The sequence below is a fragment of the Schistocerca serialis genome, chromosome 4, assembly GCF_023864345.2.
Source record: "Schistocerca serialis cubense isolate TAMUIC-IGC-003099 chromosome 4, iqSchSeri2.2, whole genome shotgun sequence".
Taxonomy (NCBI): domain Eukaryota; kingdom Metazoa; phylum Arthropoda; class Insecta; order Orthoptera; family Acrididae; genus Schistocerca; species Schistocerca serialis.
In genome coordinates this window covers 76,204,262-76,228,899 of record NC_064641.1, presented here as the reverse complement: position 1 = coordinate 76,228,899, position 24,638 = coordinate 76,204,262, and the positions used below count along the sequence as shown (strand labels likewise).

Sequence of the window (24,638 nt, the reverse complement as noted above, 5' to 3'; positions counted from 1 at the left end):
GAGGTCTCCACAGTACATCGATGTTGTCGCCAGTGGTCGGCGGAAGGGGCACGTGCCCGTCGACCTGGGACCGGACCGCAGCGACGCACGGATGCACGCCAAGACCGTAGGATCCTACGCAGTGCCGTAGGGGACCGCACCGCCACTTCCCAGCAAATTAGGGACACTGTTGCTCCTGGGGTATCGGCGAGGACCATTTGCAACCGTCTCCATGAAGCTGGGCTACGGTCCCGCACACCGTTAGGCTGTCTTACGCTCACGCCCCAACATCGTGCAGCCCGCCTCCAGTGGTGTCGCGACAGGCGTGAATGGAGGGACGATTGGAGACGTGTCGTCTTCAGCAATGAGAGTTGCTTCTGCCTTGGTGCCAATGATGGTCGTATGCGTGTTTGGCGCCGTGCAGGTGAGCGCCACAATCAGGACTGCATACGACTGAGGCACACAGGGCCAACACCCGGCATCATGGTGTGGGGAGCGATCTCCTACACTGGCCATACACCACTGGTGATCGTCGAGGGGACACTGAATAGTGCACGGTACATCCAAACCGTCATCGAACCCATCGTTCTACCATTCCTAGACCGGCAAGGGAACTTGCTGTTCCAACAGGACAATGCACGTCCGCATGTATCCCGTGCTACCCAACGTGCTCTAGAAGGTGTAAGTCAACTACCCTGGCCAGCAAGATCTCCGGATCTGTCCCCCATTGAGCATGTTTGGGACTGGATGAAGCGACGTCTCACGCGGTCTGCACATCCAGCACGAACGCTGGTCCAACTGAGGCGCCAGGTGGAAATGGCATGGCAAGCCGTTCCACAGGACTACATCCAGCATCTCTACGATCGTCTCCATGGGAGAATAGCAGCCTGCATTGCTGCGAAAGGTGGATATACACTGTACTAGTGCCGACATTGTGCATGCTCTGTTGCCTGTGTCTATGTGCCTGTGGTTCTGTCAGTGTGATCATGTGATGTATCTGACCCCAGGAATGTATCAATAAAGTTTCCCCTTCCTGGGACAATGAATTCACGGTGTTCTTATTTCAATTTCCAGGAGTGTACTTTCAGGGAGTTCCACACAAGAGTATGTAATAACAAACACCTTGCCGTGTCTACAAAAATATTCATCTATCAAGCAGTATGGTGAGCATTGTCCTCGTGTATGGTACTTAGACTTGTATATTGTATGCAAAACAAAAATGTAACCTCAATACCTAGATGTGATAAATGAAATGGTCCTGAATACTGCAAAGCTACCAAGTGTCACCACCACTCTCAAGGAACATCACCTGCAATGGCTAGGTCACTTACATTGTGTGGACAACTCCCGCCTTCCCTGACACTCACTAAGTGTGACAGCGCTTGCCAAGAGACCACCTGGAGGACCTGCATTGTGCTTTAAAGACAGTGCAAAGGGTGATATTAATGCTGATAATACAGCCTGCAACAATTGCGAAGACCTCACCAAAGAATGCAGCAGATGAAGGAAACTCATCAAAGACAACAGAAAGTTTCTCAAAGGCACCTGGATCAACAACTTAGCTATCAAACATGCATGTAGACAAGTGCCTATATGAATTTATTGAACCCCGCTATTGAGGTGATGTACACTTTCCATACCTGTGGGCATCAAGTGGGCTATTGCATCAAACTCCTGAGTCACCAATAAAAGTGGTTGCCTAGTGCTACTTTAATCTTCCTCTGGATTGATTGATTGAATTGGTAATGTATACATTGGCGTTTTCTATATTCCTACCTGATGCTACTTGAATCTACCACTGGACTGACTGAATTGGTAATTTATATATTGATGTGTTCTATGTTCCTGAAGGTTTTCTGTCTTGGTATATACGAAATGTGAAGAATGAAAGAACTCACACACTGTCAGAGAAGAGAGCTTCATCAAAAAACTACAAAACCTTTAAATAGTTTCTCAAAGGAATGGGTACTCAGCTCGACAAACTGACTGGGATTCACTGCCAAATTAATGGAAAGCAAGAAGGAAAGAAAAATAAGGGGTCATGTACCTATGCTGTGTTGGCCCATCTCCAGTAAAATTGGTTGAATTTTATGTAAATATGGCATCCAGTATCACCAGCAAGCATATAAGAAATCTGCTTTATTAAGTTAAATATGGTCTCGAGCTATGAAAACCTTGAGCATACCCCATTCTGTGCCAGTGTGACATACTATTTTTGCGACAGACATTTAGAGTAACATAGACATGTTTAAGAAACATCAGCAACACTCCTGACTGAAAAAAAAAACAAGAAAATCAGCTGTGAGTGTCAACTTTAATGATAATGATAGAAGTTGAAGAAATAAATTAAATTTGATGATTTAAGAAAGAGGACATAGGCTGAAGGCATGAATTGAAGATCGTATTATGGAAGGCATTGGACTAGGGCAGTCATGCAGCTGTGTTACATGTACTGCTACACTGGTGTGTAATGGCTAGCTAGTCTGCCTAGCAAGCAGGAGACCTTATTTCAAATCCTGTGCGAGGCACCAATTTTTATTCATTTCTTCAGCTTCTGTCATTATTGTAGATAAGGTTGAGACTCACATGTCTCAAGGAAAATTTAATTCGATTAGATCTATAGATCAACTACGCCTGAGTACAGGCAGGATTTCCCCATTAGTTGCAAAGCTGTGATGCTATTCCAATACCAGATAGCCTCGGCAATACTGACAATTTAAGAAACAGAAAATAGACTGAAGGCGTGAAATGAAGTTTTTGTTAGGACAGGCATTGGACTAGAGTAATCCATGCAGCTGTGTTACCTAATGCTGCTATGGTGGTGTGTAGTGGCTAGCACATCTGCCTAGTCAGCAGGATTTCTGGGTCAAGCCCTGGCTGTGGCACAAATTTTAATCCATTTCTTCAGCTTCCATTATTATCCTAGATAAAGTTGAGACTCATATGTCTCAAGGAAAATTTAATTACATCAGATCTATACAGCACTCAAGGAGTAAATATACTGAAGAGTGAGTGTATAGATTTAGAGATGATTCTCCTAGACCCGTCGTGATTTCATTTTATTCTACTGTGCTTTTTCCCATCTTTAACAACTAAGATTGGTATTATCATTTCTTCTATCAGTGTATGTATCGTTTTCCAATGCTTTATTTTATTTTTCTGCTGTTATCAGTGTTTCATTACCGTATCCTTCCACCTATTTCTTTGAAGTATTTCTCTCATCTTTCTGCGCCAATGCCTCTCTTCTGATCCAGGAGAGTGACGTATCTCCTCATTGTTATCTAGATTCCGCACTGTTTCTTTTTGTTGTTTCCTTTTCCAGTCTAGTTATAAACAAAATTTTACACTCCAAAAGTAGTGTGTTCAACCACATTTTCGAATTTGTGTTCAGTTGGCCATACCCTGGTAGCTATTTTTTTAGTGGCAGTAATTAAGTGCTCCCCTTGCATCGTTAATATTGTGAATACCCATTTCCTGGAGTCATTTGGATCACAAAAATATTTTTAATCAAGCAAATGTGCAGCAAGATTAGACTCTTACTATCTACGAGATGAAGAGAAATTTCAGTTCACCTCACTTGCACAAAACATTATTATAAGAACTATATTCAAACCTCAATACTATAAAAAATTTCACTTCAGCACATAATTCAGAATATAGTATTTGATTGAGCACAAATATCCCAAAAGCTTGGTGAGAGAGACGCCCATAAAGCACCAATCACCAATTTCATCTTGTATGGGAATAATATCAATTTTGTAAAGTGTGAGCTGCAATTTATCACTGATTAGTCATTACTGGACTTATAAATATATCTACAAATGGTAGTTACGAACTTTTATTTATCACCATGAAAAAATAAAGTTGTGTGATTAATTTTTGTTTGTTTGCAAGTACATGTCTACAGCTCTGGTAGACATTTAAATCCTCATTCTGCAGTATCGTAGCACACTGCTATAGTAGCCAAAACAACATGACACATCATTAATAAAGTGGAGATGGGTCATGTCATTTTGCTCTAGCCCCTCTTCCAGTGTGCTATAGAGCAGGGGTGCAGTGATTTAAATGTGTACCAGGATTGCAACACATACCAGTAAACACAAACAATTACGAGGGTGGTTTGGAAAGTTCTCAGAACGTCATGAGATGTCAGCACTAGCGCAACGAGTTGTTCACATGATATTCATTGGACTGTTGCCTGTAAACATGTGCCACGTCAGTGATCTTGGAAGAGAGCTGTGGCGGTGACGTGTCTCTGTTGTGGTTCCTGTGTAGTGATTTGCAGAGATGGAAAAAAATTGAGATTCGAGCAGTGATTAAGTACTTCATAAAGAAAGGTATGATAGCAAAGGACATTCATGCCAATTTCCAGAATACACTGGGGGACTCTGATCCTTCATATTCAACTGTTGTCATGTGGACAAATGAATTTAAATTTGGTCAGGAGAGCTTAGATGATGATCCACACACAGGTCAGCCAAGATGTGTCACTACTCCAGAAATCATTGCAAAAGTGCACAAAATGGTCATGGAGGATCACCGACTGAAAGTACTTGAAATTACTCACACTTGCCTGATGTCATCTGAAAGGGTATATCACATTTTAACTGAAGAGTTAGAAATGAAAAAATTATCTGCAAGATGGGTGGCGCAATTCTTGACACTGGATCAAAAATGCATGAGAATGGACATATCGGAACAATGTTTGGCCTGTTTTAGTAGAAACGAACAAGAGTTTTTGCACCAGTTTGTGACCACAGATGAAACTTGCGTGCACTTCTATACCCCAGAGACAAAACAACAGTGGAAACATGCTGATTCTCTGCCACCAAAGAAAGCAGAGACAATTCCTTCACTGGGAAAGGTCATGGCATCAGTGTTGTGGGATACAAAGGGGATTCTGTGAGTAGATTATCTCCCCACTGGGCAAACAATTACTGGAGAATACTATGCTAACCTCCTGAACAAATTGCAACAAAGGACAGGATAAAAAAGGCCAGGTTTAGCAAGGAAGAGTTATCTTCCATCAAGATAATTTGCGCCCACACACATGTGCCATCGCCATGACAAAAGTACATGAACTAAGGTATGAATTGTTGCCACACCCACCTTATTCACCTGATATGGCTCCATCAGACTTCCATCGCTTCCCAAAACTGATAATTTTTCTTGGTGGATGAAGGTTCTCTTAAAATGAAGAATTGATAGCTGGAGTTGACAACTATTTTGTAGGCCTGGAGGAAACTCATTTGCGAGATGGGATCAAGGCACTGGAACATCATCGGACAAAATGCATTAATTTACAAGGAGACTACTTTGAAAAATAAAAAAGAAGTTTCAGTGATGTAAGTACTTTTTTTAATTCTGTTCTGAGAACTTTTCAAACCACCCTTGTAATTAAGTTCCTTTAATTTTTTCTAAGAGATCTGGTGGGTATTATCAATGCATTGTCATTTTTTAATCTCATTTAGTTTATATTCTTCAGTAGTTAATTAATGAAACAAATTTGTTTATATAATTATGTTTTGTTATAAATAAAATTATCTGTTTTGTAGTGTTCTGCTTGATTGTGTTAGTTGTACTGCAATATCAAAATCCATTATAAAATTTTATGAGTTTTCCTACAATAAAGATCTAATGAATACATGTGTGATTGAACATTTTTGTTAGTATAGAATCCGAAGTGCCTTAATAAAGTTAATATACTCCAATAAGGCAATAAATATTATGTCACTTTTTAGCTCCAGAGACAGATACTATGCTTTCTGTTATTTCAGTGTCTGAGTCACACCTTTGGGATGATGCTTCATATGCAGAGGAGTCAATGCTAGCCACATGTCAATCATCTGCTAATATAAACTGGAGAACTCCTTCAGGGTGCAAAGAAGCAACTGTGTCTCCGCTGTTGTCAAGAGAAACATTATCTTCACTAGCAAATGAGCAGCATTTGCATCCTTGCACATTATGTGGGAAAATTTACAAACGAAAAGATAGTTTGAAACGTCATCAAACGTATGAGTGTGGTAAACCACCACAGTTCCAGTGCCCTTTTTGTATAATGAAATGCCACCAGAAATTCAATGTTGTTGCACATGTTAGAGCACGCCATGGGCATCGTGACTTCAGTATAAGTGATCTTCCTAGCTAATAATTAAATAATGAAGAATGATTATTAACATCTGAATTTTAGTATAAAAATGTATTGCTGTTTTTAATCAGCCATCTGCGAGTGTCAGCACTGTGTATGTACCTCGACTGTATTTGTTTTTCTACGAAACGAGACAGGCAGTTAATAGAATATTCATAAATTATTTATGTGCATGGACAGGATATTTATGTGTTTAGTCACTAACAGAAAACAAAAACTTAGTTTCAGAATAAAGGTGTGCTGGCATGATAACCATCATACATTTTGCCCAGCTACATCTGAATGTCTTAACTAAACTCTACTCTCTTTTTATTAGTACTCACATTGCACCATTTCCACAAGTGAACACTCTACCTATATCATGCTGTTTTGGTTGGTATCTTGCTGTATCACAGGAACTAAGCAAATCTTTACACCAGTACTTTGTCTCAAAGGGAATTAGAGGTATTACCTTTATGATGAATGTGAATAGAATTTCATGATCATTGTGTCTCTACACTTGGCATTTCTGTAACAACATACAAAACACTTGATAATTATAAGGGGAATTCAAATGAAACCTGGTCACTAGCGTAAAGTAACAGTAACAATTTTATTAACTCAAAAATGGAGTTATACAGAGTACACATACTCAAAAATAGTCACCAAAATTGTTGACACATTTATCCCATTGTGACATTTGCTGGTCAGTTCCATCCTTGAAGAAGGTAGTGGGCTGCTGTTGGATGCAGGCCTGGACCCAGTGACACGCTTCATTGTCCGTTGTGAATTGATGTCCACAAATAGCTTGTTTTAGAGGTCCAAACACCAATGGATCTTATCCATGGTGGTTCTGCGGTTTTCCAAGACTAAAGCGTAACACCCACAACCATTTTGGGTGTGATGACACAATGAGTCTGTCCAGGTTGAGCATCGTCTTCCAGTGACTTGCGCCCTTCAAGGAATCATTTGCACCATTCCACAAGACCTGAACAACTCAGACTGTACTCACCATGCACAGCCTTCACCTGTCGATATGTTTCACAGCCTGCAACTCCCTCTGCCACCAAAAATCGAATCGCTCCTTGTTGTTACTGCTTACTTGCCTGTATTTTCAGTAGTGGATGATAACTTGTGTGACTACCTTCTCTTTGGCGTGAAACCACACTGGCACTATGCAACATCAAACAGTGCGCACGCGTCAGTCGCTCTATTAAAAGATGGTGCCACCATAACCGCAATTATGTGGTGCCACCTTACGTGTAAGGAAAAGGTAGACACACTGACCAGGTTTCATTTGAATGAACCTCATATAACTGGTGTATTTTATATAAATGTTGGAAATATTCAGCCGTCATGTACAAAATATGTAACAACCCATTGAAAACTAAATAATTTAAGAAGTGAAGGTAACAACTCATGAAAACTTTGCTAGCTTTCAGGCAAATTCATTTTTGAGACACACACACACACACACCAAATTTTCCAAGCTGACTTACTTGTGTCAGCAATGCAAATCGACTGGAGGTGAGAAGCTGTGTTGGTGGGTGAGTGGAGATAGTAGATAGGGAATGGGGAGGATTGGGAAAGAGTGGTGTCAGCTGGGAGGGAGAGGCAGCAGGTTCATAGGTTGAAAGTGTGGCACTAATGAGCTTGTTCGGGGCACAGTCAGCGGAAGTTGTGTACAGCACACAGTGACATGGGCCTTTGCTTGGTGAGAGGGGTTGTATAGAACATAGGAAGGTGAGACTGCAGGGAAGAAAGTGTGGATGTAGAATGAACAAAGTTATAGTGGAGGTTGGAGTAAGGCATGGGCTAGTGGAGACTGATGCTCAGAGGATTATGGGATAGAATGGTGTTGAGGTGTTGAAGGTAAGATACAGATGGCATGGGTTGTGGAGCAGCCATTGAAATCAAGTGTATTGTTTTCAGCAGTGTGTTCTGCCACTGGGTAGCCAACTCTGCTCTTGACCATAATTTGGCAGTGGCCATTGGGAGGTCAGCTGGTTGGTGTTCGTGCCACATAAAATGCTGTGCAGAAATTACAGTAGAGCTGGTAAATGACATTAGTCTTTCACAAGTGGCCCTCCTCTGAAAGCGTGTGTGTGAGTGTACTCTAGAACTCTGAGAAAGTATTAGTCTGAAAACTAGAAAAGTTCTCATTCTTATTTATGTGCCTTTCTACAAATCAGTGCCTCTACTACTTAGTGAGTTGTCCACGTTACTCCTTAAATTTTTAACTACCTTTTTGCTCATTCATAAGTAAATAGTAATGAAATACATTTTCCTTAATTTCATTACTCATGATTCTGTAAATTTACACCTGGTAAATATTTTAATGAGTACATTTTATGCAGTTTGACCATCATTTGATTTAAAATATTAAACTGCTTACACAATGTGCTGCGAGGTGAACACTGGAAAAATGCAACCTAAAGCTACAATCCATCTAAGAATCAGACTTTTTCTGTTTCCCTAACGATACTTTAGCTATAATATTTCCACATATGTTTGAGTTACTTACCTACAATATGTTTGTCAATTTTGTTTTAAAAAAAAAAAGTGAAGCACCCAGAAGGGGGGGATGAAATGAAGTGAAAGTTCATATGCTGAGGGTGTATGTAATGATATTTCAGTGATTACAAAATTGAGTCAAATTTACAAAGAACTTGGCAGTATGACCCCATTTATTGGTATGGTGTTGCACTGCTTCTGACCTGGATGCATGCACTAATTCAGTTGCCTCTCCCAAGGCAAGCTGGCCCCAAAACTGTTGTAACTGGTCCTAGATATGGTGTTGATGTACAAGCTGATCTCCTATAAGTTCTATTGCAGACATATCTGGGTTCTTGCTGACCATTGGAATACCTCAACTTGACATAGACAGCTCATAGAGGCCCTTGCCATGTGTGAATGAGCACTGTTGATAAATTGCACCATGATACTGGCACAAGAGAGCTAACACACGAGGACTCAGGATGTCCACAACATACTGTTGTTCGGTCAGAATTCTCTCAGTCACAACAAAAAAAGACACCACAACACCAGAAGTAACACATCATAGTGCCTCTCCAAAATATTCAAAGAAGGTCCCCTCCCCCATAGGTCACCATCATATTTGCAGGCTATGAGCATCCAGGGTAGTGCATAAGAGCGATTCATTAGGGAACACCCTGCATTGCTATTCATTAGTAGCCAATGGTTCCTGGTCATAACACCAATCAAAATGCAGCCATTTGTGTTGTGGTGTTAACAGCAACCTATGCAGGGAAGGGTAATTCCCAAGTCCAACTGCTGCTAATCTCCGACTATTGGAATCAGAATGGCATAGAATGTTGCAATGAATCCAGTACTTGTTCTTGTATGGCAGGTGTGTTAGTGCACAGTTGATTCTCCTCCATTGTGGTGGTCAGATGTGGCCATCCGGAACCTTGATGACAATTATGCCTGCCGTCACATTCCCATGCAGCCCAGCATTGGGCCACAGACGCATCCGAATGCCCCATAAATCTTGATATTGTGTGATTTGAACTACCAGACTAATAGATACCCACAATGAGGCCCCTTTCAAACTCTGTCATGTGCTGAATACACTGCCTTACATGAATATGCAGCATCTCCTTGCTTCTCAACAGTGATCACTCAACATCTGATGCTGTCTAACCCCTTATATACCATACCGGGCCTGGTAATAACACTAAACAGAAACAACAGTAATGCACTCTGGCGGTTGTTCTACCTCTCACAGGGAATTGCAACACCTGCCAATGGTGTGTATGTGTACAAAGTTACATTGGCATCTGATCATGTCTTCAGAGTGCTTTACTTTTCTTTGTCAAGCAGTGTAATATTATAAGTAGAATCTTCAAATATTTTGACAGTATTAGAACTTTTTTGGGGGGCATTGAAATGATTTGGACATTTGTTAGACATTTTACTTTTATTAGGTTATTAATACACTCCTGGAAATGGAAAAAAGAACACATTGACACCGGTGTGTCAGACCCACCATACTTGCTCCGGACACTGCGAGAGGGCTGTACAAGCAATGATCACACGCACGGCACAGCGGACACACCAGGAACCGCGGTGTTGGCCGTCGAATGGCGCTAGCTGCGCAGCATTTGTGCACCGCCGCCGTCAGTGTCAGCCAGTTTGCCGTGGCATACGGAGCTCCATCGCAGTCTTTAACACTGGTAGCATGCCGCGACAGCGTGGACGTGAACCGTATGTGCAGTTGACGGACTTTGAGCGAGGGCGTATAGTGGGCATGCGGGAGGCCGGGTGGACGTACCGCCGAAATGCTCAACACGTGGGGCGTGAGGTCTCCACAGTACATCGATGTTGTCGCCAGTGGTCGGCGGAAGGTGCACGTGCCCGTCGACCTGGGACCGGACCGTAGCGACGCACGGATGCACGCCAAGACCGTAGGATCCTACGCAGTGCCGTAGGGGACCGCACCGCCACTTCCCAGCAAATTAGGGACACTGTTGCTCCTGGGGTATCGGCGAGGACCATTCGCAACCGTCTCCATGAAGCTGGGCTACGGTCCCGCACACCGTTAGGCCGTCTTCCGCTCACGCCCCAACATCGTGCAGCCCGCCTCCAGTGGTGTCGCGACAGGTGTGAATGGAGGGACGAATGGAGACGTGTCGTCTTCAGCGATGAGAGTCGCTTCTGCCTTGGTGCCAATGATGGTCGTATGCATGTTTGGCGCCGTGCAGGTGAGCGCCACAATCAGGACTGCATACGACCGAGGCACACAGGGCCAACACCCGGCTTCATGGTGTGGGGAGCGATCTCCTACACTGGCCGTACACCACTGGTGATCGTCGAGGGGACACTGAATAGTGCACGGTACATCTAAACCGTCATCGAACCCATCGTTCTACTATTCCTAGACCGGCAAGGGAACTTGCTGTTCCAACAGGACAATGCACCTCCGCATGTATCCCGTGCCACCCAACGTGCTCTAGAAGGTGTAAGGCAACTACCCTGGCCAGCAAGATCTCCGGATCTGTCCCCCATTGAGCATGTTTGGGACTGGATGAAGCGTCGTCTCACGCGGTCTGCACGTCCAGCACGAACGCTGAGGCGCCAGGTGGAAATGGCATGGCAAGCCGTTCCACAGGACTACATCCAGCATCTCTACGATCGTCTCCATGGGAGAATAGCAGCCTGCATTGCTGCGAAAGGTGGATATACACTGTACTAGTGCCGACATTGTGCATGCTCTGTTGCCTGTGTCTATGTGCCTGTGGGTCTGTTAGTGTGATCATGTGATGTATCTGACCCCAGGAATGTGTCAATAAAGTTTCCCCTTCCTGGGACAATGAATTCACGGTGTTCTTATTTCAATTTCCAGGAGTGTATCATTATTCTACATTTCTTGACGGTTGGCTTGTGAGGCAAAAATTATTTATCTCATCTAAGCATATTTTCTCCTACAAACCTACAGCAAATCAAAAAAGAATCTGTACATATTTTTGTCAATCTCAGCGGTACTATTAGAGAAACAAAACGGATGATTCTGTATTTACAATCAGAATCACATTACTGAAAAAAATTTCTAATTAAAAGGCTGATAATAAAAACATTTCGCAGTAGATTCCTGGAATATAATTTTGTAAAAAGATTGCTGAACCCCTTTAGCAGGATATACAATACATGTTACAGTAGAATCCATAGCTGCAGTAAAGCTAATATACAGGAAATTATTATTAAAATGTATTTAAATGGACAAATTCGGTATGTACCCATCTTCTACATTAATAACTTGTCACAGCTATTTAATAAAGTCAGACTCCCAGAACTAATATTGGTATATATACAGTGAATGGGATTCCTGTGTTGTACGTAAAATAAGGGAAAGACAACCACTCACCTACAAGAGGGCGGGGGTGGAGGGGGGGGGGGAGATAAATTTGAAGATGAAGAGGGAAGAGGGAGAGAAGAAAGAAAGAGTGGTTGAAAAGTGGTGAGAGAAAGAGAGACTGTCCTCACATGGGGATGGGGAAGAAGAAGTAGTGGGGGAAGGCAGTGTACAATCTGGATGGAGAAGTGGTGTGGACTAAGAGAGAAGAGAAAAGGTAAAGTGAGGAAGTGAAGTGAGAACAGGTTAGTGGAGATATAAGCCGGGGGATTTCAAGAGTTCCCAATACTCTGGGAAGCCAATTCCCATCTGCGTAGTTCAGAGAAACGTGTGTCAGAAGGGAGTATTCAAATGACTTATTGAGTGAAGCAACTGTTGAAGTCAATTGGGTTGTGGTGCACAGCATTTTTTCAGCAACTGTATGGTCAAGTTTGTAGTTCGCCTGGCAGTTGCGTAGACAGTCAGTTTCATTGTCATGCCCACACAGAATGCTGTACAGTAATTGCAATGTACTTGATATATAACATAGATGCTTTCACACATGGCTCTGCCTTATATTGGAAGTGCTTGCAATTGGACTGTGGTAGTAAATGGAGGGTGAGTGTATGGGACAGGACTTGCACCTAGGCTGACCGAAAGGGAATGTCCCAAGGGTTCCAGGATTGGAATAGGAGTGCACGAGGATATTCTGTAGGTTGGGTTGAAGGCAAATCACTGCTTTGGAGGATGTGGGTAAGGTTTCGGGTAGGATATCCCTCTCCTCAGGGCATGACAAGATGTAGTTGAAGCCCTCATTGAGGATGTGGTTGAGCTTCTCACGGCCAGCATGATAATGGGTGATCAGAGGAGTGCTGGTTGGTGCTGGTGAACAGGTTTACTGGTGTCAGAGGAGCAGATGGCTCAGCACATAAGTTTATGGATGAGCTGGATAGCATAATGTCTGTCAGCAAAGGCTCTGGTAAGGTTATCAGTATATTTCGACAACTCCTGCTTTCCACTGCAGATGTGGCACTAGGTTGACGGGTTTGTGGGAAGAAGGTTGTTTATTAGAAAGTACTGAGAAATGTGCAGAGCCAGAGTTTTGGCAGAAAGATTGACAACACTGTTACAGGGTGAGTTTTCATGAGCTGTGTGTTTCTTGGAGGATGGAAAAACTTTTTGGAGATGTGGAAGGTGGAGTAAGTCAGTCAGCAAGGTGTGTTTGGGGAAGGGAGCTATGAGGAGTTGATCGGGAGGGGGGAATCAGGGTGGTAGCCTTCTTCTTGGCTATAGATAGTCCCATGTAGTCAGAAGACAGGTGTAGCTGGGACAGCTTCCTCAGATGGTGCTGGGATGCTGTTCCAACTGTTGAAGGACAAGAGTTTCTACTGTAGTGATGGCATTCAGCACAGAGTAAAAGGATTTTACAAAAAGAATAAAGGCTGTCAAACATGTTTTGATAGGATTGTATGATTATCAAGGAACAGATTGATGAGGATGAGGGACTGATGGAATTGGGAAAGGTGAAGGTTCTTATGGTAAGATGGATGACAACTTGAGATGCCAGTTTTAATGGTAAGCCTGTTAACTAGGATACCATGCACCAGACAGGATTTTAGAAGGAGAATGTGTGATTGGAGTTTTGCAAGTGCAAAGGAGAGTTTTCGGAATTGGCAAAAGCAGAATGAGCTGGATTTTATGGTTGGATAGTTGGACAAAAGGAGTGGCTGAAAAATTGTTAAAAAGTTCAAAAATAAGGAGCTGAAAAGTGTTTTAATGTATAGAGAGTTATGTAGGAAGTTCAGAAAATGTTTTAATGTAGCAGGTGGTATCATGTGCACCCATAATTAAATAAGTTCAATTGCAAATTGATATGTATAACAATAAAAAACACACGTAGTCTTAAATAAACACATGTGTTCATACAATGAAATTGTAAATAAACATGCTCAGTCGGCTAGCAGTCAAATTGGGCAATAAATACCGGCAGAGGAGAATATGTTAAAAGCTGCATTGAAATTAAATGTTCAAAAAGGGGTGTTGCAATTAGAGTAGAGAGTTGTGATGCTATTTATAGTGTAGTGGGATATTACAAAAGTGGGCATTCAGTTTGTGCAACAGGTGGCCTGTGTGTTTTGAAGGCTGGTACTGTATGGTAGAAGGAAGTGTAGAAATATTAAGAGATAAGGAATAGACGAGTTGTAAATATGTAAAGAGAGACAGCCACAAGGTAAAAGTGTACTGGAAGCAAGAGAGCTGAGTCAGCAATAACTAACAGTTGTTATGTATTCCTGTGTAAGATTTCTATATCTACATGGACAGTAATGATTTTTCATTCTTTAATCATCTGTACAGACTAATTTTGCTAAATCCTGCTACAAGACAGGTGACAGGCTGACAATCTACATACATCTAAAAATAATATCGACTGTTTCTTCTACAAATTTCTTGAATTACCAGAATACTTGCAGCGTATTATAACAGTTCAGATTTGTCATCTCACTTGATATAATTTATTTTGAAAATGAAGGTCAGCCATCAAAAATAATGTTTTTGCATAAAGAAATATGTGCTGTGCAGTATTAAATGCAGAAAATGCATCTCCCAGTACAGATAATGGAAATACATAAACAAAACACCAAAGTGGCACTAGCCCTTTAATCAGTAGGTTGGGATAAAAGCAGCTGAGAAATTCTGATGAGGTAGAAATGACAAGGAAGGGGAGTAGCTGGGAGAGGGAGGGGAGAGGAGTTAGTCAGGTCACCAGGATACACGGAATCTGTACGGCATAATAAACAAATTAGGAAAGGATGAACAAAGTGACATGTGTTGGTTTGTGAGATTGAAGTAAAAGGTTGGTAATCACTGCACCAGTGCCAGACTGAAGAGGAGGGGAAATAGCCTGTCTTTGAGGCCAGTCCTGGATCCTTTATAATAATATTAACTAAAAAGGAACAGTAAAAGTAATGAACAGAAGCTGACTGATGATAAAACTAAAAGGCAACAAGTGAAAGGTGTGCAGGCTTAGTTGAAGAAGTCTGAGTAGTTTCATTCCTCAGCCAGAATTCAGGCTGCCTAGCCAATGCAGCTTGTCTCTGCCACCAGTTCTGTTGTGTACATACAAACAGCTGTTTTGGGGGAAAAAAGCCTCAGTATTGAGGAACTGCCCCTAAAAAAAGCCCCAGTATTGAGGAACTGCCCCTGAAGTGTCTCTACCACTGAATAACACTGAATAATCTGTAGTATCAGGAAGACGTGTATAGCCTAACCACTGCATTTGACCTTGCACCTTAAGGATTTGCAGCATTTTACTTACACACTATTAGTCCCTGATAGTTCCATTCAGTCTTGTAATCTTCCTGATAAACGTCACAGTGAACCACCTTAGGAAGATGATAACTCATATCAGTGTTTTAACAGAAAGAGTTCTTCAATCTTTCCCTGAAGTTCTTACATCTGACTGACTTGGTTCCAGAAAGTTTTTCAATGTTTTCAACAGGGTTGCAGTAAGAGAAGTGCTATATCACAAGCCCTATGTTTGCTTGGAATTCTTAACACTGTTATTATCCTCCAGAATGTAGTGTATTTTACAGAATATAGTGTATTTTATAAGTGTAAATATGACCATAGTATTAAGTCTGACGTTTGCAAAAGCCATCATTACGATGGCTCCATACAAAGAAAATGTAAATAAATAAATAAGATGTTAATGGATCTACTGATGCTGTACTTCACTGACAGGAGTATTTCTGGGAAGACTGCACAAGATTCATGACACTCCTACTTAAAATATCTAATGATGTGAATGTATGTTACAATTTAGACTCATTTGCAACCCTTGGGCACTTCCTAGTATCTCACACCACAGATCACAGATATTTTGTGTTGGAAATCATCTTCTGACTTTTGTGTGTTTAAGACTATCATAATCCTAGCTTTGTTACACTTCTGAAGACCTCACTGAATTTATGTCAGCCTGAAACTTATAACCCAAGAGCTTTATTAGTATTCTAAAAGTGCTGTTCATTTCCCCTGTCATTTGAAACCTGATAATGGCCAGTCACACCACAGCCTTTCCAAACCACTACTGATGTGCTATCTTTTTTACCAGTATTCCTTATCAGTATCATCTGTCCCATCTCATTGCTCACCAGTTAGCAAACATCCTTACATGAACTGATTTTGTCTTCACTGATATCTTATTTACCTTCTAGACACGACTTACTAACTGCTCAGGTATACGGATATACACTAAGTGACTGAATGTTTCCAGACACCTATAGTGGACATTAATATGGATGTGTCCACCCTTTGCCTTTATGACAGATTGAATTCTGCTGGGGTCACTTTCAGTGAGATGTTGGAATGTCCATGGAGGAATGACAGTTAATTCTTCCACAAGAGTCAAAACCAGATAAGATAATGATGTTGTACACTGGAATCTGGAGTGTAATCGACATTCTAACTCACCAAAGGCATTGTATTGAGTTCAGGTCAGGATTCTGCACAGACCAGTCCCTTTCAGGCTCAACTTATCCACAAACCGTTGCCTCACAGGTGCTTCTTTATGACAGGGTGCATTGTCATGCTGGTACAAACAGTCATCCTCTCCAAGCTGTTTCTCTACTGTACTCAGAACACAGTGCTGAAAAAATGTTGGAATCCTTCCACATTCAATGTTTTCTTAAACTCAGTAAGGGGCGACACTCCAGTCATGAAAAATACACCCATACCACAACACTACCTCCTCCTTACTTTACTATTGGCACTACGCATGATGGCCAGTAAAATTTTCCAGGCATTTGCCAAACCCAAACCTTTCCATCAGATTGCCACATGGTATAGGGTATTTCATCACCCCAAATTGCTCAATTCCATTCATCTTCTGTCCAATGGCATCGCTTTTTGCAAAACCTCTAGCGCCCCCCTTAGCACTGATTACCCAAAATGTGTGGCTTATGAGGAGACAGAAGATGAGGTACTGGCAGAAGTAAAATTGTGAGGATGGGTAATGTATCGTGCTTGGATAGCTCAGTTGGTAGAGCATTTGCCGTGTGAAAGGCAAAGATCCCAAGTTCGAGTCTGGGTCCAGCACACAGTTTTAATATGCAGGAAGTTTCATATGAGAAACTGCTCAATCATTGTACCCCAGTCCTTTTAACTCCCTGCAAGAAGTTACTGTACTAGCTGAAATGATGGTAGCATTTTGGAGCTCATGTGTGATTCCTTCTGCTGATTTCATACAATTTTTTGTACAGTCACCCTCCACAGTGCTTGGCAGCCCCATCTGTCAATACATTCAGTCTGCCAGTCTTGGTTAAGTTGTGGTTGTTCCTTCATGTTTCCACTTAAAATCATATCACCAACAGTCAATTTCGGCAGCTTTAGAATGGTTGAAATATCCTGATGAATTTGTTATTCAGGTGACATTCAGCGACTAGTCCATGTTCCAAGTCACAGTGCTCTCCTGAGCGACCAGCGCTGCTATTACTACTTCTCTGCTGACAAAACAATACTCCACCTCCATTTATACTGGGAGGCTTTTCTCTCCTGACATGTAGTGGTCAGTTCAGCATTATGTAGGGATGTCCAAATACTTTTGATCAGATAGTGTAGAGATAAGGAGTACTCCCACTTGTGCCAGTCTTAGAAACTACTTGTTTGTAGTTCAGGGACCATCAGTGTCCCATCTAGTTATGACGTAATTCTCACTCTTGATGAAATTTAAATATCTCATTTCTGATTTGATAGGAGCTCACATTTTTGAGCACTAATTGGAAAAAGCTAAAAAAAATTATCATGAATCTCCCGGCCCATGACAGAGAGGCATAAAAATGACAGTTGCCTCTGTTCACTATACATTTTGCATATGTGTGGGGTGCCACAACATATTAACCTTGCTGACTATCAGCTGTGGTCTTGCACAGGTGATCTTTGGAATTGTGGATGCACTTTATTGGGTTCTAAGGGTGGGTCTTGTATGGACATCTTCTTTTAGTGCAGTTATTCTTGTAATAAAGAGTGTACTATCTCATATTTTGACATGTTATCTGTCACCCCGATCCTATCTCAGGTTAGGGTTCCACATTGATGACCCTCGACAACTGCGCCAGTTCGGATACTAGGCATTAACAGTGCAGCCATTGTACAACCCGTATGTGCTGCAGGTCGCAAGACAAGATAAAGATTTCAGTGTTGGAGTGTACAGTGCTTTGCAGTTGACTCTTCAGCAACCCACATTCATCAAACATGAAAGTACACTCCCCAGTGCAGTGCTCGGAACAACAGACAATAATGTCAGACATTGGCATACTACAAATGATTTTCTGTGTGAGTTCATTTCTCCTCCAGCTATACATGAAAATCTGGAACATACTGAGCCACAACAATCCAAATGGTCCGATTCACAGTTGCTCACTGTGGCCCATGAGTCTTTCACACTTTGTGCAAAAATTGTTCAACTTGGTGCTGATGCAGCTGGTTTTACAGACTTTGGACATTCCTACCATGCTCCCCCTGTGCTTAAATCAGATATGGAACATTTATCTCTGATACCATTACAGATGACACCATGGTAATCAGCGTGACTGTCTACTGACTTTGCCTCCATCCACTCTAGTGCTCGTCCTACACTTCCACCATTTCCCCACACTAACCCAATACCTGATTCATGATAGTTGAAAGCATCCTTCACAGTATGATGCCACTATTGACAGTGTTAAATTTATTGCACTGCTCAGTCACTTAAGAGAGTATGCAGATGTGATAAGTGACATTACCCTTAAGTACCCATAAGTATGTTGCATCAAAATCAGCTTTTCTTCAACACCTCTCATGGGCACTGAAATGACAGCTACAGTAAGTGGTTTATAATGAACAATTGGAGAACAAGACTCTGTTACAGCTTTGGCATAGACTATGCATGCATTTGAGTATCAATTGTCAGACCACAGGCTTTAGACCTTATGGGTTGTCAACTTCCTTTGCAAGTGCATTTCTCCATGATCGTCATGGACATGACTCATAGGTTATCAGGCTCAAATTAGCAGACAGACTCTTCAGTGCACTCCAACATGGACAGTGCATCAAAACTGTCAACAATAATAGTGTCCCACATGGACTGCAGCACCAGCCTCAGCATGCCCACCCCCTCGCTGCAGCCAAGCCTGGCTGACTGCGACTCATCTCTACCAATTATGATATCATAGCCCCCGCCCTGGCCAGTGACCTTTATGCAGACACAACCATCTCTCACCCACTTGGCAATGGCACTCCACATGCCACCACACCTATGCAGGACTGGTTTTAAAGTTTTCACAAGCAGTTTGATGACACTGCACGTAACTATTGTCCCTCCTGCAACTACCCAAGAGAGTCGTGTGGTCCACGATAGGCACACTGGGGCATGGAAGGTGTTCAAGTCATCTAATTTCACAGTGTGACAATGAATGCTCTTTCATGCCACTGTCACAGAATGGCAGCAAGCTTTACATACTTGACCATTTTCGCCAACAACATCGATTCCTTATTGATTCAGTTCTGTATCTTCAGTGCCCCCCTTACATTACACAGCAGTTCTGCTATAGAACTCCATGTGACAAATGACTGTGCTAACACCATCTATGACACTGAGTCTCACACACTGGGTCTCAAAGATGTGATCTCATGGAACTTCCCCATTGTGGACCTCACTGAACTAGTATTTAATGCTGCATTTTCTTTGCCATTTCTGACAGATACCACATCTGACTTGTGGGAAATTGAGTCTCTGATACAGTAGCTGCTCTGTTGCTGGTGCCATTGGACACGTCCTTGCAGCAGCATAGCACACCCTCACCACGTCTCTTCAGATGACGCACAATGTTGCTCTTCAGTGAGTGATCATCATTTTTATCTACAAGACTGCATTGCATCACTTGTCATAATCCAACAAGTCCAATTACTCCACTTCAAGACATGACTGGATTCACTACGCATACACCAGGAAATGACACCATATGACAAGTAATCCACAAGACATCGGAGGAATTCACCACAGTGGAAATGGAATGGTATACAAGATAACCACAATGTCAGGTCCTCATTTACAAGGCAGCAATTACCACACCTTTTGGCTTATTCAAGTTCCTGTTTATGCCATAACTCAAGTCAAACCTGGCAACAGTTTATTGATGGCATTTTGTTTAAACTCCCTTTCTGCTATGCCTTACTAGACAACATCCTCATTCTTTTCCTAGGGAAGGACACGCATAAATTGCATCTTCAACAAGTTTTTGATGCGCTCACTGATAACAGTGTTGTGATTGTTGAAGAAAAATGCCAACTCTGACACACTGAGGTCATCTTTCTCAAGCATGTCATCAACACTACTTGTATTTGTCCTACACTACAGCGAACAGAAGTCACTTGCTGCCACCACAGGGCTTCCGAGAGTTACATAAATTCTTAGGGATGATTAATTTATAACACTGTCACCTTCCACATGCAACCACCATCCAGGCCCTGTTCGTGCGTGTTCTCATGGGCAAGAATACTACCAATAAATGTAAGCTGCTGTGGATCCCCAGCAAGCCTCTGACCAACTTCACTCAACTCACTATTACATCTCATGCAAGTAAGTTCACCACTGGCTTGGTTCTCCAGTGGGAAATGGCAGGTGTACAGCAACTACTTTGATTTTTCTCACATAAAGTGACTGCTTCACAGTGTAAGTGGCCATCCTACAGCTATGCACTTCTAGTGGTTTATGAAGCAGTTAATCAGTTCTCCATCTACATCTACAAACATACTCCAAAAGCCACCATACAGTGCACGGCAGAGGGCACTCTCTGCCACTACTATTCATTTCTTTCCCTGTCCCACTTGCAGATAGAGCCAGGGAGAAACAACTGTCTACATGCCACTAGATGAGCCCTAGTTCTTAGCATATTTTATCTTTGTGGCCCTTATCCAAAATATGCAGGGTGTAACAAAAACGTATGGCACAAATTTCAGAACCAATTCCTCATATGTAGATGAAGAAATTTGTTATATGAACATGTGTCTGTAAACACCTTGTATCCATGTTACAATTCATTTTCCCCAACTCATTTATCATGGGAAACACACACACAAACAGAGCACACCAGCATACCACCGGCAGCTCTTTCTCACAGGAGATGTTCGATATGCCCTCCATGGGCATTGATATATACATCAGCATGCCATCATAGGAATCTCGGATACACTGATGTATCATTGGAGTACTGGTGGTTTCACAGCTTTAGATAAAATGGGCACAGAAACTCTTAAATCTTGTACTGGGCTTTCATACACAAGAACTTTCAAATGCCCTGACAAATAAATGTCCATTGGGTTTAGGTCTGAAGAGTGTGGAGTCCAGCCACCTGGTACATCTCTACTTATCCATCTGTCACTGAATCTGTTATTTAGAAGCCAGCAGATGTCAACACTAAAATGAGGATGTGCATGAAGTACATGATTTTTCACGCAGCTACAGGCACATCTGCTAGCAGATCAGGTAGAACATTCACAACAACATTATGATACCTTTGTCTGTTGAGCCTGGGTGGAAGAAAGTGAGGCCTTACCAGTCACCAACAATGTTGGCCCAAATATTGACAGAAAATCTTTGTTGGTGACTTCCTTCAACAGCTGCTTGAGGACTGATACCTACCCATAAATGCTGACTGTGAATGTTTACAATGTGATGTCATTGAAATGATGCATCATCAGTGAACAGCACCATTGCACTAAAATTAGAGTTGACACTTTGTTGAATAAAGCATTCACAGAAGAGTACCTATGCAGGAAAATCAGCTGCTGATAGTGCCTGCACACACTGTAAAAGCTATGGATACACCTGGTCCTTGTGTAACACTCATCAGACAGTTATGTGATTAACATTCAGTGTTGCAACTACTTGTCTTGTACTGACGCTAAGGTCATCATCAACTGCATTAAGAATTGCTGCCTCCTGTTGTGGTGTCCTCACCCTAAGCCTCCCCCAGTCATATCAGGCTCAAATGCCCCATGTTCCATAAGCTGATGATCAATGGCTTCAAATGTTTTCCTGTAGGGGCACCTTTGTGCAGGAAATCTTGCTGTCAGCTAATCCATACATCAAACGGGCATCTGCTATCTCTGTATTTGTGTATCCTAACACTGCATGAACCAAGTCTGTGATTAATTCTATGTAGTAAACTGTGTACTTGCAATAGTGGCCTGATAGCTGGAACAGTTGATGTTATCCGTAAACAAGCAAAGACATACATTGCATGACAACAGGAATATGTAAAACAAAACACTGGCAGTGTACAATGGAACCAGACATCATGAAGTGTGCATATCCCCCTTGATTCTAACGCTCTGTTCTTGTGTGTTTCCCTTGATTAATGAGTTGGGAAAAATGAATTGTGACATGGAAACAAAGCATTTCCAGACCCGTGTTCAAAAAACATAACATGGGATGAATGTATCCTGCAATTTGTGGCATACACTTTTGTTACATTCTGTATGATGGTGGCAGTAGGATTATTCTGCAGTCAGCTTCAAATGCCAGTTCTCTAAATTTTCTCAGTAGTTTTCCTCGAAAAAAGTCACCTTTCCTCCAGGGATTCACATTTGGGTTCCTGAAGCACCTCTGTAACACATGCATGGTGTTTGAACCTACTGGTAACAAATCTACCAGCCCATCTCTGATGACTTCAATGTCTTTACTCCGACCTGGTGTGGATTCCAAAAATTGAAGCAGTAGTCAAGAATACATTGCATTAGCACCCTTTATGCAATCTCCTTTACAGAGGAACCTCACTTCCCTAAAATTTTCCCAATAAACCAAAGTCTACCATTTTCCTTCCTTATCTCGGTCCTCCTGTGATTGTTCCATTTCATATCACTTTGGAAAGTTATACCCAGATATTTAAGTAATGTGTTTGTTTCAAGCAGGACACTACTAATCTTGCATCTAAATGTGATGGGTTTGTTTTTCCTACTCATCCGCATTAAATTACCTTTTTCTACATCTCAGAGCCAGCTGCCACTCATTACACTAACAAGAAATTTTGTCTGCGTCATTATGTGTCATCTTACAGTCACTTGTCTGCCACACCTTTCCATACACCACAACATCATCAGCAAACAACCACAGATCACTGCCCATCCTGTCCTCCAGATCATTAATGTATGTAGAAAATAATAGTCACCCTATCACACTTCCCTGGGGCACTCCAGATGATACCCTTGTCTCAGATGAATATTTGCCATTGAGGACAACATACTGGGTTCTATTACTCGAGAAGTCTTAACAGTTTGCAATATAGTACTGTGACAGTTGCTTTTCTGAAAAATAGTTGCCCTTCATCCATAATTTGCAGTATATCACGTGAGAAAATGGCATTCTGAGTTTCACACAAGTGATTCTTTCTAAAACGATCCTCATTCATGGACATAAGCTTTTTGATCTCTAGGAAGTTTATTACATTTGAACTCAGAATATGTTCTGGAAACCATTTTGGTCTGTAATTTTGCAGGTCTGCTCTTTTATTCTTTTTATTTACAGGAATCACCTGCATTTTTTCCAGTCACTTGGGAATTTGTGCTGAGTGAGAGATTCATGTCAAATGCAAGCTAAGTAAGGGGCCAATGACACAGAGTATTCTTTGTGAAACTAAATTGGGATTCCATCCGGATCTGGCAACTTGTTTGTTTTAAACTCTTTCAGTTGTTTTTCTGTGCCATAGATACTTATTACTATGTCAAAGATGATGTAGAAAGCAGACTGTAGTCATTTGCATGGACCACTAATCACTAGTGGGCTCATATGAAGTCCTTTGATAGACACGTGCCCTAAGTTATTCTGATACCTGGACTATATTCCACAGTTAAGGACCAATGTCCGAAACTTGATGGGTATGGATAATGTTGTTGTGGACTATCTTTTACATATCAACACAATCTCCACACCAATTGACTATATTAAGTTAGTGGAGGTATGGCTGCAGGACCAGCAACTACAAGACCTTCTCTACAATCCCACCACTAACTTCAAACTTGGACATTACCTGATACCAAACACGATTAGGCAGATCTTGTGTGATGTGTTATAAAACCAAATTCACCCCCTCATCCCTCACCAGCTTCAGAAAATCATCATCGACTAACTGCACACTTCTCACATCCTGGCATCCAACTGACGATATGTCTTGTCACAGATCACTTCATGTGGCTGAATGTTAAAAAAGATTGCATAGAGTGCACATGTGCATGCATAACATCTCAATGGAGTAAAATGGGGCATCACACACAACCACTTGTTGGCCAGTTCAAGATTCCAAATGGATTTTTCCAACATGTGCATCTTGATCTGGTAGGACCTCTCCCTGATTCCAACAGCAATCAAGATATTCTTTCGATTAATGACCACTTAACATAGTGGGTAAAGGTTGTATCTCTCAGGGACAGCATGGCATATTTAACAGATCAGGCTTCCATTGATATGCAGCTTTCTTGGTTTCAATGTGTGGTGTCTACACTACCAATCAACATTGGCAAATCAAATCAGCCTTGTTCGAGCGAAATATGCAGTCTTTGCAGTACTCACCAGTACTGAATGTCTGCCTACCATCCACAGAGCAATGGCATCCTTGAACAGTGCCACTATACTTTGAAAACAGCATTCAT

At 41.9% G+C, this 24,638-nt stretch overlaps 1 protein-coding gene across 1 annotated transcript in view; it reads left to right on the top strand.

Moving 5' to 3' along the window:
* Positions 1–6,372: 6,372 nt before the first annotated feature.
* The window catches only part of LOC126474244 (uncharacterized), a 23,703-nt gene continuing 5,437 nt past the window's right edge, over positions 6,373–24,638 (top strand). Inside the window, exon 1 of the mRNA XM_050101707.1 lies at positions 6,373–6,571. Coding sequence (XP_049957664.1) covers positions 6,373–6,571 — 199 coding nt within the window. The remainder of the gene's footprint in view (positions 6,572–24,638) is intronic.